Source organism: Bubalus kerabau, chromosome 13 (assembly GCF_029407905.1).
Source record: "Bubalus kerabau isolate K-KA32 ecotype Philippines breed swamp buffalo chromosome 13, PCC_UOA_SB_1v2, whole genome shotgun sequence".
In the NCBI taxonomy this organism is placed as follows: Eukaryota; Metazoa; Chordata; class Mammalia; order Artiodactyla; family Bovidae; genus Bubalus; species Bubalus kerabau.
Genome location: NC_073636.1, coordinates 65282827 through 65298358, shown reverse-complemented (window position 1 = coordinate 65298358; position 15532 = coordinate 65282827). Strand labels below are relative to the sequence as shown.

The window sequence follows — 15532 nt, the reverse complement described above, 5'->3', positions numbered from 1 at the left end:
GATTAGAAATCTGCCTGAGAGACCTCCCTGGTAGTCTAGTGTCTTAGACTCTGTGCTCCCAATGCAGGGGGCCTGGGTTCAATCCCTGGTCAGGGAACTAGATCCCACATGCTGCAACTAAAAATATTTTGCGTGTCACAACAAAGGTGACACCCAACTAAGATCTGGGGTTAGCCGGAAAAAAAAGAGAATTCTTCTTGAAACCCTGACACTGAGCCAAAAGAAGACGAGTCACAATAATAATGGCTACCATTTACTGAATGCTTACTGTGCTCCTGACACTTTCTATATTCCTATAATGATTAAGAATTATCACCCTTGTTTTATGGATGAATAAAGCGTATTCACACAACCAAGAAGCAGTAGAGCAGGGATCACACCCAGGACCGTCTAACAAGCAGACCTGGGTCCTGCTCTACCATAGTCTACGTCTAGCTCTTACTCCCTTCATGCTTTTCCTCCCAGTTCCATCTTTCCTCCGTGCACAGGTCTGGGGTCCTGCGGTGAACAGACCAAGTCCATGGAAGGCCTCTTGCTGCCGCGGACCCGAGGGAAGTAATATTTGTTCCCCTTGCTGTGTCTTGCCGGGCAGACGAGGCACACTTGGCAGTGGCCAGGCTTGAACTGGCCTGCGTGAGCCCTATCCTCTGGGTACCGTGTTCCAGTCATCAGCGGCATGTTCTTGACTCTGGGTCAGGTTCCCATGCTCCACCCCACCCAGTCCTGGCTTCCCTCTCCCACTGGGGCTGCCAAGGCCCCAGCATGACTGAGCAAGCACCCGCCGACTCCAGAGGCCGGCTTCCACCAGGGAAGAGATTTCCTGCTGGGGTGGGAGATACCTGGGCGCTGAGCTCTTTCTGCCCGGCCAGGGCCTCCTGCATGTCCTGGCGCAAGGAGCTCAGCTCTTGCTGTTGAACAGAGTCAGCCTCTTGCAGAACAAGGAGTCTCTGTTCCTTTTCCACCAGTGACAGAGTCAGGCTAAAAAGAGAAGGGTCAAATGCAAGTTCGATGCATGAGGCAGGGCACTCAAAGCGGGTACTCTGGGACAACCCAGAGGAGTGGGGGTGGGGAGGGACATGGGAGGGGGGTTCAGGATGGGGGGATACATGTGCACCCGTGACTGATTCATGTCGATATATGGCAAAAACCACCACAATAGTGTAAAGTAATTATCCTCCAATTAAAAGTAATAAATTAATTTTTTAAAAAAGAGAGGGGGTCAGAGGGCCAGGCCATTCTCTCAGGCAATGAAGAACTACCTTCTCATCTGACTGTTCTAACATAGCATGGATAATAACAGTAATGATCATGATTACAGGCTAAGAATAAAAGCCTGTGTTTATTGAGTACCTACTGATTGCTCCTAGGTTCTTCAACTTCACAATTTACTCTCTGGCAAATTCCAGAAATACCTACACAGTACCTCAAATTCAACATGTCCAATTCTTCCTGTCTCCTCTGCACCTCCCCTCCCCCCAGTCACCCCTGCTACATTCCCCAGCTCAGTGAATGGCCTCTCCATCCACCCTTAGAAGTCCTGACCACATCACAGCATTGTTCCCCCACCCTGCCTGTGAACACTCCAAGACTACATATAAACTGATCCCAACTCCCCTAATGTCCCTTAAACCCCTTCCCTCCTCCTCTTCCTTACCACCCCACCAGGGTTCCAGCTTTGGTATCTCTTATCTGGACATCTGTACCAGCCTCCTACCTCTAGTTTCATCAACAAAAGGGTTTCTCCCCACTCAGACTCCAGGTGACATAATCTGCCAATACCTTCCCTTGGAGATGATTTGATTAATGTCTTCTCCACAAAACCTTCAATTCTATTGCGACAGAGACCATATTGTCTTATTTAAACTATATCCCCAACCTCTGGCATAGTGTCTGGTACATGAGGCATGTTCTCCACTAAATGAATGAATGAATGAAGTGTGAGCTGCAGAGACAGGGACCATGCCCTTTCAACACAGTTACCTGTAGAGCCCAGAGCTGGAGACATGAGTGGTTAGGGGACCTGAGCAAAGAACCGTCAACCTCACTGTGACCCCTGGATCCAGACAGGCCAAAGCCAACTCCATGGCCTGTCGAGCCTACCTGGCTTTTTCTCTCTCCAGCTCCTTCTGAATTCGGCTACACTCCTGGGCCTCTCTCAGCTTTTCCTGAACCTCCTGGTCCACGAACCTCTGGGAGGCTTCTTTGGAAAGCAGCTGAGACTTCAAGTCCTCCACCTGGAAAGTCAAGAGCATGAGGGCCGGGGATAGGCAGCCAGTGGAAGGATGCTTCTCATCTAGGACTTAGGGTCCTTCAAGGTTTACCACAGTCACCAGCCCATTCCCAATGCCCTGGAGGGCCTGCCACCCCTTAGGTGCTGGTCTTAACTACCTCCCTTCGCCAGCCATTCATAAGCCCCTCCCTACCTTTCAGCCTCATCACCTGTCTCCCCAGCCTCATATACGGTGTATAAAGGAGGCACAAGGAAAAACCTTGGCTGAATATAACTCTGTCCAAAGGCCAAGTGATTATATTTTTTAAAAATAAACAATCCGAATACCATCTGATACAGGATTCTGAGAAGGAAAAGCAACCTGGTATAAAAACACTGGCTCTGTGGGGGAGGTTGGATCAAGCAGGCTGCCAAAAAAATGTGAGGTTTGGGTTTCCCTGGTGGCTGAGACAGTAAAGAATCCGCCTGCCAAGGTAGGAGATGTGGGTTTGATCCCCAGGTTGGGAAGATCCCCTGGAGAAGGAAATGGCAACCCACTCCAGTATTCTTGTCTGGGAAATTCCAAGGACAGAGGAGCCTGGGGGGCTAAAGTTCATAGGATCACAAAGGATCGGACACCACTTAGTGACTAAACAATAATGACCATGGTCCCCACTGAGAGAGGTTACTAACTATCCCAGGGGCCTGGGAGGCACATGCTCAGTTCTGAGCACCCTTCACTTCTCACTTAATAGTGGGGCCTCCCCTCCCCACCCCAAGCTCAGGCAGCAGGGCTAAGGTTTCCCCGTCCTGCCAGGGGGAGTGGGAGGGCCTGGCTGTGCTGGGGAAGGGTTGTGGGGCTGGGAGAGAGGAGCAGGGACCTGCTTCTGCAGGTCTGTCTTATCCTGCAGCAGGACGCGGCCCTCCTCCTGGAGGGTCGCCAGACTGTCTCTGTGCTGCTGGGCTGCCTGCTCCAGCGCCTGCTGAGCCTCCTGGAGCTGGGTCTGCAGCATCCCAGTGGTCTCCTGCAAGGGGAGAAGAGAGCAGGGAGGGGAAGAAAGCTTCCTTGGTCACGAAATCTGTGTTGCAGAGATTGTCATATAAATACTGGTTTTTAGGTTGGGTTGGCAAAAGCCAAGGCGGGGCCCAGCTGAGTTGTGTTGCTTCCATGATACCTTGTCACCTCAAGTCCTCACCTCCTTCTCCTGCTCCTCCTTCACCAAGCGCACTGCTCGCCCAGGCCTTCTCGGCCAGGGCACCTTACTCAGATCACTGCAGCAGCTCCTGCCGGGTGGCCCGACTTCCACTTCATGCTGCCACGCCCACACGCACACGTGTACACACATACATACACACACACACACAATTCTCCCCTCAGCGGCTAAAGTATTTTAAAAATACATATAGTAAATCATGTCCCACTCTGCTTTTTAGATACCATCCAACACATTCCTACTGTCCTTAGAACAAAACTCAACCTCCTTCCATGGCTGACAAAGGGCTCCTGCCCCCAAGCTTATCAAGGGACTTGTCCCAGGTCCTTTCTGCCTGTCCCAGGTTCTTACGACAGCTATTTCTACTGCCTGAACTGTTCTTCAAATGGCTGGCTTCTTTTCTTAATGGTTTTATTGAGATTGAGTTCATATATCCTGCAACTGACCCATTTAAAGCAGACAATTCAGTGGTATTTAGCATATTCACAGGGTCGTGCCACGGTTACTGTGATCATTTTTTACTATTTTTATCAGCTGCAGAAACAAACTGCATACCCTCCCCATCCCCCAGCCCCCCTTCCAACCACTCATCTACTTTCTGTCTTCATAGATTTGCCTGTTTGGGCTACTGCCTACAAGTGGAACGATATCCCATGTGGTCTCTTGTAACTGGCTTCTTTCACTTGGCAAAATGCTTTCAAGGTTCACCCTTATTGTTCTAAGGGCCTGACTCTTTTCAGCCTCCGTGGCTCAGCTCAAATGTCACTTTCTCAGTGAGGGCTCCGCTGACCACCTTTGTTCAAAGAGGCCTCCTCTGAATCCCTCTCAGTTAGCTCGGCCTATTCATTTCCTTTATGGCCCTTATGGCGACCTACAATTATCTCACTTATTCTGTGTCCTCTCTGCCATTGTATAAAACACCACGACTGTCACGTTCACCATTGTGCCACATCTTTCTGTCGGTCGAGTGTCAGCAGCTAGCCTGGGGCCCGGTGCAAAGAAGTGCCAAACAGCAGGTCAAGGTGAAAGAGTGGGGACTTCCCTGGTGGCCCAGTGGCTAGGAATCCGCCTGCTAACGCAGGGGACATGGGTTCGATCCCTGGTCCAGGAAGACTGCTGGACATGCTGCAGGGCAAATAAGCCCCAGAACTACTGAGCCCGTGCTCTAGAGCCTGGGCTCTAGAGAGGCCACCCCAACGAGAAGCCCGAGGACTACAATGAAGAATAGCCCCCACTCACAACTACAGAAAGCCTGCACATAGAAACCAAGACCCAGTGCAGACAAAAATAAATAAATAAATATTAAAAAAAAAAAAAAAGAATCCACCTGCCTATGCAGGGGACAGGGGTTTGATCCCTGGTTGGGGAACTAAGATCCCATATAACAGGGCAGCTAAGCCCACCTGCTGCAACTAAGGAGCCTGCACGCCGCAACTAGAGAGAAGCCTGCACACTGCAACGAAAGATCCCGTGTTCCGCGGCTAAGACCTGACACAGCCCAATAAATAAATATTTAAAAAAGAAAAACAGAACAGTGTGAAGGAGTGAATCACCACTCCCTTTCCTTCCTGCCCAGGACCACCCTCCATACCTGCTCCTTTAACTGCTGAACCTTCATGTCCTGCCTCAGCCGCTCCAGCTGTTGGCTGGCCTCTGCCAGCTCCTTCTGGGTCTGCAGCAGTGTCTCCAGGAGGGACACCCTCTCCTTCTCTGTCTCGAGCTGCATCTGTGAAGGGGCAGGAGGGCCAGGGTTTGTTGGGTCAGGGGTCACCATGCTCATCCATGAAGCCACAAGCGCACGCCAGCTGCTCTAGGTTCTTCTGGCAAACGGGGTTAGGGGGGCGGCGGTTGCTGAGGGCAGAGGAAGGTTGGGACCACTGACTGAGAACCAGGAAGTGTGAAGGTTGCCACTGGTTTGCAAGCTGACAGGATGTGGTAAACGGCGGCCCTCCCTCAGGAAGTAGGACACACGGCCAGCCCTGCAGCTAACGGTGCCTACCGCCTGCTCACGGGGGCAGAGTGGGAGGCCTGGAAGCCCCTGTAGCCCCACTCCTGGGGAGCTGGAAGGAAGTGGTCCGAGGCAGGGGGTCACAGGGAACACGCAGCCCTCCCAGCTGCCCACCTGGCACAGGGCGCTCTCGGCCTCGGCCCGCTCTTCCTCCCTCTGCGCCCGCATAGCCTCCATTTCTGCCTGTTGTTCCCTCAGCCTCGCTTCCAGCTCCATCTTCTCCCTCTCCAGGCTCTCCAGAACCTTCTCCAGTTCCTGCCGGTGCCAGGAGCGCTCTTCTTCCTGGTCATACAAAGGAAACACCGATCGAGCTGAGAGGGTGAGGCGTGGAGGCAGAGAAGCACCGGATGAGAGTAAGAAGTCTACCGCTCACCAGCTGCGTGACCTCGGTGTCTTCCTTACCAAGTCTGTTTTCTCATCTGTGAGGTGAGGCTAATTATCCTGCTTTGCCTATCTTGCCAAGTTTTATGAGAATCAAGTGAGATTTATTAAAAAAAAAAAAAAAAAAAATCAGGGGTGTCCTTGGCAGTTCAGTGGTTAAGACTCTACACTCCCAATGCAGGGGGCATGGGTTCAATCCCTGGTCTGGGAAGATCCCACATGCCATGGGGCGACTAAGGCCATGCACCCCAACCACTGAGCCTGTGAGCCACAGCTACGGAGCCCACGTGCTACAATGACCGAAGCCTGTGCACCTAGAGCCTGTGCTCTGTAACAAGAGAAGCCACCGCAATGCAATGAAGAGTAGCCACTGCTTATTGCAAATAGAGAAGGCCTGCGCACAGCAATGAAGACCCAACACAACCAAAAATAAAATACATAAATTGAGATTAAAAAAAACCCACAGACATCCCTGGTGGTCCAGTTGTTAAGACTCTGTGTTCCCAATGCAGGGTTTGACCCTTGGTCAGGGAACTAAGATCCTGCATGCCATACCATACCACCAAAAAAAAAAAAAAGATATAATACATGTAACAGTGTTTTCTAAAGTACAAATGTCCCTCACATAAGCTACAAATATCTTATTTTAAAGCAACCACATCATGCTTGGTGGTTGTAACAGCAAACTGAAGTGGTGGACTCATTCTCTGCTGCCCCTCTCCCCTGCTCAGAGTGACAGGGTCACCCTTCTGAAAAGCCAGACCAAGTCTAGCTATGATGTCTTCTACAGGATCCAAGACTGTCAGGATGGAGCATCCCAGTCCTCCCAGAGTCCACCAGTGACCAACGACTTTTCTGATTTCCTAGATGAATCCAGCCCCTCTGTCAGGATCTCAGGATGGTGGTGAGGGGCTGCCTGGGTTGGAGTCTTTACTCCAGCACAGCTAGTATGACCTCAGTTAATTTCTATCACATCTCTGTGCCTCCATTTCCTCATCTATAAAAATGAGGATAGGGAATTCCCCGGTGGTCCAGTGGTTTGGACTTTGTGTTTTCACTACCGAGGGCGCAGGTTCAATCCTTAGTCTGGGAACTAAGATCTTGCAAGCTGCACAGCATGGCCAAAATATAAATAAATAAATTCTGGGTCAAAAAATAAATGTTAGTCACTCAGTTGTGTCTGGACTCTTTGCGACCTCATGGACTGTAGTCTACCAGGCTCTTCTATCCATGGGATGCTGGAGTTGGTTGCCATTTCCTCCTCCGGGGATCTTCCAGAACTAAGGACTTCCCTGGTGGCTCAGACGGTAAAGAATCTGCCTGCAATGCAGGAGAGCAGGGTTTGATCCCTGGGTGAGGAACATTCCTGGGAAGGAAATGGCAATCCACTGCAGTATTCTGGCCTGGGAAATCCCATGGATGGAGAAGCCTGGTGGGCTACAGTCCATGGCACTGCAAAAGAGTTGGATACGACTTAGTGACTAAACAACAACAAAAAGAATAAAAGTAAAACAGACATTTTCAGACAATTAAATACCAACATACCCTCACCAAAGGTTATCTTACTTCAAGAAGGAAAATAAATCCAAATAGTAGAAAACCCGACATGCAAGAAGGAATGGTGAACAAAAACAAACCTTGTAAAATTTTCAGGATATCCAAACAATGATTGACTGTATAAAATAATCAAAAGGCATAACATATGGTGTTAACAAACTAGTAATAACTAAACACGCTGACTAATACAATTGATAGGTGAGGAGGAGTGAAAGCAGGTAAAATGTTCTGTGATCCTGTGTCATTCAGGAAAAGAGTAAATATACCAATTGACTTGAGATTCTATTAGTATGTATTTTAAAATATTAAAGAATAACTAAAAGAATAAAAACCACAGTACATATCATCCAAAGTAGCAGAGAGAGAAAAAAGATAAGAAAAGAATACAGCTTAATCATTCAATATAATCCTCTAAAAGAAGTTAAGGTGATCTCCCTGTCCCAAAAGGTAAAAGACAAGATGAATAGCAAAAGGTGACAGAAATAAATCCAAACATACCTATAATAAAAGCAAATGGACACAATAAAAGCAAATGGACTAAATTATATAATTAAAAAGCAAAGGAAACAGTTCTGAATTGGGCAAGAATTATCCAAGGTATTTCTCTGCTCCCTTTATACCCTGGAGACCAGGTCTGTCTCTCCCATCCCCTGGCCACATCCACCACCTACCCACTTCTCCTGGAGCCGATTCACCTCCTCCTCATGGGCCGACTTCAGCTGCTGCAGGGCAGCCTGCCCTTCTTGCTCAGCCTGAGCCAGCTGCCTGGCTGCTGTGTCCCGTGCCTGCTCTGCCCGGCTCCGTTCAGTGTCCAATTCCAGCTGCAGGCACTTCACTTCCCCTAGGATGCCAGGGACAGGATCTGTCTGGTCTCTGAGCCTCTGCCCTCCCATCTTTCACCCTCCTCTCCAGGCCTCATGAGGAATTCCCATCTCAGAGGCTGGGGGTGTGTGTATGTGTGTATGTTAGTCACTCAGTCATGTCAAACTCTTTGCAACTCCATGGACTGTAGGCCGCCAGACTCCTCTGTCCATGGGATTCTCCAGGCAAGAATACTGGAGTGGGTGGTCATTCCCTTCTCCAGGAGATCTGCCTGACCCAGGGATTGAACCTGGGTCTCATGCATTGCAGGCAGATTCGTTATCATCTGAGCCACCAGGGAAGCCCCCTCAGAGGCCCTGGGTCTGGCTCTAATAGCTTCCCACCATCTTCCTGGCTTTTAACATCCCCATGGACTGAAGTGTGCCCATCCCAGCTGGGTTCTCACCTTGGATTACTTCCTTGGCTTGAGTGACAGTTTGAATCTGGACCTCCAGCTGCCCTTTGGTGACCTCTGTCAAAGAATTTTGTTGCTGGGCCTCAAACAGACTGCTCTCCAGTACCTCCTTGGCTGAGCTGTCAGGGTCAGGAATCAGGAGAGTTCTTACCCATTAAGCCCCTTACCCTTCCTTAAGAGGAGTCGGGTTCTAACTCCTGGCCACCTAGAGAAGCTAGAGGGGCAATTACAAACTCATAACTCATTGAAACCCCCATACACTTTGGGCAAGGAACTCAGCTTGGCTACGCCTTGCTTTGCGAAGCTCTCTGCCCCTGGTAGAACTGGGGGTGGGCCCTACCTGAGCCCCAGCAGTTGTTCTGCAAGCTCCTGCCGGTCTTGCTCCACAGCCTGCAGCCGCACCTCGAGAGCTGCCTTCTCCCGTGCCAGAGCCTCCTTCTCCTGGACTTCTCGGGCGAGCATCTCTTCCTGGCGCGTTGTCTCTTGCTTTAGCTGTTCTATCTGAGCTGAAGCCGCCTCCTGCTGGTGATATGTCTGGGGGGACAGAACTGATGAGACCTGCGCAGAGGCAGGACCCCCCACTCCAGGCTGCTATCACCAGATTAGGGTCACTGGACCCACCTCTGTGAGCTGCGCCCTCTCACTCCAAGGGCCATATATCTATTTCCCTGATCTACCCAGAGTGCCCAGACCAGGAAACATGCTCTCGTTTGAGTAAGACCTTGTGCTATGGTGGCAAGAGATCTACCTCTAAGGAGCTTTTAGTCTTAAGAAGTAAGACACACACACATTACCACGAAGAAGGTGATCAATGCCCTGAGAAAGACTCTGAGAAGGGAAAAGTGAAAGTGAAAGTGTTAGTCACTCAGTTGTGTCAGACTCATTGTGACCCCATGGACTGTAGTCTGCCAGGCTCCTCTGTTCATGGGATTTTCCATCAAGAATACTGGAGTGGGTTGCCATGCCCTTCTCCAGAGGATCTTCCTGACCCAGGGATCGAACCCTGGTCTCCTGCATTGCAGACAGATACTTTACTGTCAGAGCCACCAGGGAAGCCCTCTGAGAGGGGAGATTACATGTTAGATCAATGAGATGTTTGGTAGGGAAGAAAGATCACTTTGAGTTGGGTCATTGGTTCAGAAAAAACTAATGGAGCCCCTTGCCATGTGTTAGACACTGTGCTAAAAGCTGTAGGGATTAAAAGCAAATAAGACATAGCCTTGCTTCAGGGAGCTTTTGGTGGAGATATATAAACAGATAATTATAATACAGTATGAAGGCTGTGGTGGTTGAATAAACGTGACATATTATCAGAGAACACAGGAGAGGCATCTAACTCAAATTGATGGATGTGAAGCAATGGGGCATAAGCGAAGGATTTCTTTAGGAATTCTTTTAAGAAACTGGAAGATGTACCCCAAACTATTAATAGCAACACTGGTCATTTCTAGGAAATGAGATTTTCCCTTCCTGAATCATTTCTGTAGTGTTTTCGTTTTTTTACAGTGTGGCAGTTTTGTCTTCTCACCTCGCTTAGCTTCTCTTGAATTTCTTCCTTCTCTTCTTGGATGCCCCTGAGGTCCGCTTGCAGCTCCGCCCTGGTCTCTTCTGTTTTCTGCAGCTGGGCCTCCAGGTGGCTGTTCTTTTCCCGCAGGGCTTCCCTGCTCCTCTCGGCCTCTGCCAGGTCCACCTGCAAAGTGCTTCTCGCCTGCTCTGCTGCCTCCATCCTCCTGCACACAGACTGGTTCTCCTGTTCTAACTACTGGCCAAAAAGGGACGGGCATCAGAGACAAAGGGTTATGGTTTAGAGATGAAGAGGTGAAGACAGAAGTCTACATGAAATACATGACTCTCTTCTCCACAGAAGGACACAGGAGTGCTTATGGGAGAGGAGGACTAACCACACATGTGGGGTCTAGAGCCTTGACTCCAGGTACTGATGCTGGGGACAGAGACAAAAAAGGCAAAATCTTGGACTTCCCTGGCGGCTCAGTGAAGAATCCACCTGCCAATGGGTTCGATCCCTGATCCAGGAAGATCCCACACGTCTTGGAGCAACTAAGCTCGTGTGCCACGACTATTGAACTTATGCTCTAGTGCCCATGAATTGCAACTACCGAAACTCACATGTCATGCTGCCACAGAAGCCACAGAAGCCCTGCAGAGCAACCAGAGAAAAGCCTGGGCAGCAACAAAGACCTAGCATAGCCAAAAAAATGAATAAACAAGATTAAAAAAAAAAAGCAAAATCCTGCTCTTGAAGAATTCAGAAAAGGGAACACAGAATATTTCTGGGGCTCAAGGGAACAAGAGTGATTCAACAGACAGTTAAATCTGTTCTGTTTATTTTTCTAGCTCCATGAAGCATGCAGGATCTTAGTACCTCCACCAGGGATCGAACCCATGCCCCCTGCAGTGGAAGCTCAGAGTCTTAACCACTGGACCACCAGGGAAGTCTGAGACATGTTAAATTTTTAACCTCTAGAGAAGATTCTGAGACTTGGGCTCTTCAGCAGATCCTTTTGTGGTGGTTGCTGTTATCTCAAACAACAGGATTAAAGCCTAGTCTTCCTTCTAGAGGGCATGGACTTCCTTCCTGGCCCTGGTGATTTCACTGTAAAGCCCAAAGGTGGTCCTGCTGTAGATGTGGGAGGGGTCTACTTTTAATGGTTGAGCCCAGGCCTTATAATCTTTGCTTTCCTCTGCACTGTAAGTGTTCCTTTTGCTCATTCCAGGACTACATGGGAGCTGATCTGTCTTGGGCTGATCGTTTGAGAACTCTTCCTTGTCACAGGCCATCAGCTGTGTCTGTCTCTTGCCCTCGGTTGGGGCCCAGTCCTACCCCGTGTGTCAGAGATCTTTGCTCACCTGGAGAAGCTGCTGGTTCAGCCCAACTTTATCTAAGGCCAAAGCCTCGTTTAAGGCGCTCAGTTTGACAGCTGCAGCCCGAAGATCAGCGACCTCAGCCTTCAAGCTGTTCTCAGAACTCGACAGTTCCACGATTGACTGTTCTGCCTAAAAACAGACCATTAAAGAGTTTCTTTTCCCAGTTTTCCTGCAGCAGTGAACAGCTCACATCCCCAGCACCTGCTGCTTCCTGTGTACAGACAGGAGTTAACACTTCATCCCCTCCCTCACATTCTAAATTTTCCCCTTCATTCATCCATTCACTCTCCCATGCATTCATTGAAGAGTGAAAGAGGAACTCACACGACAGAGGCACAGACATCAGGATATATAAACAACCACAAGTGTGATGACACCGCAGACAATGGAAACGCAAAGTGCTCTGGGACCTCAAAGGAAGCATTAGTTCAATTTCAAAGAGTCAAAAAATGCTTGGTTGAAGAGTTCACAGTGAAGCTGGACATTGAGAGATGAGGAATGGTTTGCAGTTAAAGGGGAAGGAAAGAAGCAGTTCAGGCAAAGGGAAGAGTTCATAAAGAGTGTTAGGGCACAAGGGAACGGGTACCATGGAGAACACACTTAGTAAAGGCATGGGAGAAGTGAGGACAGGGATCTCGGAGGAAAAGGAGGCTAGAAAAGGTGGCAGGGGGCAGAGGGCTGTGAGCGTGACACCAAGGAGCTGGGGAGCCACTGAATGGTTTTAGGAAACAGACTGCCACGACCAGATTTATACTTTAGAAAACCATTCTAATTCCAAGTCTGTTGGGAGGGACAGAAACTAGAATTGAGGCACAAAATAGGAAGGGCCATGGCTTATAAAGTGAAGAATGACGCAGGTTGCATACCCTTTTCCTAGAGACAATCAACTTTCCAAGCCGCCCGCCCCACCCTGCCAATGAGGGGGAGGCCCACGCACTCTGGCCAGCGCGGCGGTCACTTCTGTTTGCTCCTGCCTCAGCAGCTCCCCTTCCAGGCGACTGGACTCCAGGGCTTCCCGAAGGAAGATCAGTTCACTGAGGGACTCGGACTGTTTGGCTTCCAGGACCGCCAGTGTCTCCTGACTAAGATGAAAAAGAGAAGAGGGCTAGAGGAAATCTTAGGGAGTGGTCGTATCCTGAAAGATGTTGAAGCTGAAACTCCAATACTTTGGCCACCTGATGCGAAGAACTGACTCATTTGAAAAGACACTGATGCTGGGAAAGATTGAAGGCGAGAGGAGAAGGGTTGACAGAGGATGAGATGGTTGGATGGCATCACCGACTCAACAGACATGAGTTTGAGTAAACTCCAGGAGTTGGCGATAGAGAGGGAGGCCTGGCGTGCTGCAGTGCATGGGGTGGCAAAGAGTTGGACATGACTGAGGGACTGAACTGAACTGATTTGCCTTTGTGATACAAAAGAATGAAGGTGGTCTCTAAAAACTGATAAGGAGAGATCTCCAAGACATAATGTGAAAAAAAGCAAGGTGCAGAACAGTATATGTGGCGTGCTCTCTTTTATGCAAGAAACTGGGGGAAATACGAATATACGCACACATTTGCATAAGGCACCACTAGAAATATGAATAAGAAATTAATTTAAGTGATTACACACAAAAGGAAGGGATACGGGATGGATGAAGTAGAAAGGACAAATACTCTCTCTGTGCATATCTTTTTAAAATAGTTTTGACTTTTGAATTATACAAAATTTTCTTTGTAGCCACACTATGTGGCATACATGGTCGTAACCCCCCCAATCAGAGATAGAAGCTGTGCCCCTTGCAGTACAACTCTGGACTCTTAACCACTGGACCCACAGGGAAGCCCATTGAATCATAGAGATATTAATAAACATATTATAGAGTCAAACAATTTAAATTTAAAAACATAAAACTATCTTTGTGGATTGTTGGTTCTTTGCCTTGGTATGGGGAGACCCTTCCTTGCACCATCATGATCCTTAGAGTAGTCCTTCAGGATTCCATCGTTTATGACCATTAGGTGCAAGGAGCTGGGGAACAGGAAAGGAGAGGAGCTACCAAAGATGAAGAAGATCCAACCCGTTACCAGGTACTGAAGACCTACCACAGGCCACGCTCTGTGCTGGCATTTTGTAAAACACAGTGTTAATCCTCCCAATGACACTTCAAGGGAACTATCACCACTCCTATTTTACAAATAAATTAATCCATCCAAGTGGCCAGAGCAATTATTTAAACCAAGCTTCTGCCCAGCTCTAAAGTCCTTGCTTTTTCTATGGTATAATATTGGGGAATTTACAGATAAGCTGGGTCCCTTTACTCTGGAATGTCCTTTTTTAAAAAAAATATTTATTTATTTGGGTGTACCAGGTCTTAGTTGCAGCATGCTGGATCTTTAGTTGCAGGCTGAGGGATCTAGTTCTCTGACCAGGGATCAAACGCGGCTCTCCTGCATTGGGAGCTTGGAGTCTTAGCCACTGGATCACCAGGAATGTCCTTGGAATCCCCTTTCTTGACCAGCTCATTTCCCATTACTTTCCAGCATCAGTTCTACTCTTTGGCCAGCCCAGCCTCCTCTAAACATTCATTGCACCTTCCCACCTCCTTTTCTTTGCTAATCTATTCCTTTAGGCCTTGTCCTGCTGTCTGCCAATCAAAATACATTAAGGCCCAGCTCAGCAGCGACCTACTTCTCTGAGCAGCTTTCAGTAACAAACTGTTACCCCTATTCTCCCAGAGGATATAGCTTGAAGCTCTTTTTAGCTCAAGCTTCACCTGGCCATGGTTTACTTGTCTGACTTCCCCATTATACTGCAAACTGCTTGAGGTCAGTGTCTTATTTATTTGTTTTCCCCCATGGGGCCTCAGCTCCTCTAGGTGCTCAGCAAAGCCGGGATGAAATCTGTGCATTCATCCTTCTGCCAAGGGTGGAGCGGTAAGCTAAACTGAACCCACCGCACACCAGGCTTCTATTAACTCTGCTTTCTCAGGGTGGGGAGGGACGGGGCCAGGGAGGGAGGGGACTGTCACACGCACAGACGCTCCCTCTCTCGGACAGCCAGGTGCAGCTCCTCCTGCTGTTCCTCCTTTTCGCCCTGAGCAGAGTCACCCTGCAGCTGGAGCTCCATGTTGGTCCTCCGCAGTCGCCACGCCTCCTGCTCCAGCACCTCCAGCTGCTGCTGCAGCTCCTCCCTGGTCTTCTGCAGGAGCTCTCGCTCCCTGGAAGGAGGCCAGACGTGAGCATAAACCCTGGAACCTAAAAACCCTCCTGGAAGCAGACAGCAGAGGGTCAAAGGAGAGGGGTATCTGCTTCCTTTAAATATCTCATCTTCCCTTTAGAGAAGGAAACTGGTTTATTTGTTTTAATATCTATTTATTTGGCTCCTACAGGTCTTAGTTGTGGCACACGGGATCTCTTTAGTGTCATGTGGATCTTTCGTTGCGGCACACGGACTCTCTGGTTGCCGCATGTGGGATGTCTAGTTTCGGTGCTTGGGCTTAGTTGCTCTGCGACATATGGGATATTAGTTCCCCAACCAGGGATCAAACTCTGGTCCCTTACACTGCAAGGTGGATTCTTAACCACTGGACCACCAGGGAGGTCTTGAAACTGTTTTTTTTTTTTCCCCTAAATCATCACAAAGACCCAAAACTGAGTGAGCAGGAGCCAGAAGAATGCAAGGCCAGGCGGTCCTGAATAGCCCTGGGTCTGCCAACCACACGATGGGAGTGGGAAAAGGCCAGGTGAGGATTGAGCCCGGGAGGAAGTAGGGGGACAAACAGCCCCCACTCACCTGCTGAGAGAGTCCACCTCTCCCTGCAGGTCCGCCGTCTGCCCCGCCAGGGTGTCCCGCTCCCCTGTGAGCTGCTGCAGCCGCTGTCTCAGGGCTTCACCCTCTTCCTCCCACTGGTGATGCTGCTGTTGCCAGGAGCTCACAGCTTCCTGGCAGCCTGACAGCTGCTGCCTTAGGTCCTGCGGAAGGAGAGGGACAGAAAGGAGGTGGTGAGCAAGAGGGCA

The 15532-nt window shown here is 49.3% G+C and overlaps 1 protein-coding gene across 4 annotated transcripts in view; it reads right to left on the bottom strand.

The window, feature by feature from the left end:
- The window catches only part of CEP250 (centrosomal protein 250), a 47189-nt gene that overhangs the window by 14542 nt on the left and 17115 nt on the right, over window positions 1-15532 (bottom strand). For all 4 annotated transcript variants that reach the window (XM_055544864.1, XM_055544863.1, XM_055544865.1 and 1 more), the window contains 13 exons: window positions 15309-15487; window positions 14551-14733; window positions 12469-12613; window positions 11514-11660; window positions 10174-10404; window positions 8986-9179; window positions 8637-8764; window positions 8041-8210; window positions 5546-5713; window positions 5015-5149; window positions 3091-3234; window positions 2101-2234; window positions 840-978 (listed from right to left, as the gene is read on the bottom strand). In XM_055544864.1, the coding sequence (XP_055400839.1) occupies window positions 840-978; window positions 2101-2234; window positions 3091-3234; window positions 5015-5149; window positions 5546-5713; window positions 8041-8210; window positions 8637-8764; window positions 8986-9179; window positions 10174-10404; window positions 11514-11660; window positions 12469-12613; window positions 14551-14733; window positions 15309-15487 (2097 nt within the window). The remainder of the gene's footprint in view (window positions 1-839; window positions 979-2100; window positions 2235-3090; window positions 3235-5014; window positions 5150-5545; window positions 5714-8040; window positions 8211-8636; window positions 8765-8985; window positions 9180-10173; window positions 10405-11513; window positions 11661-12468; window positions 12614-14550; window positions 14734-15308; window positions 15488-15532) is intronic.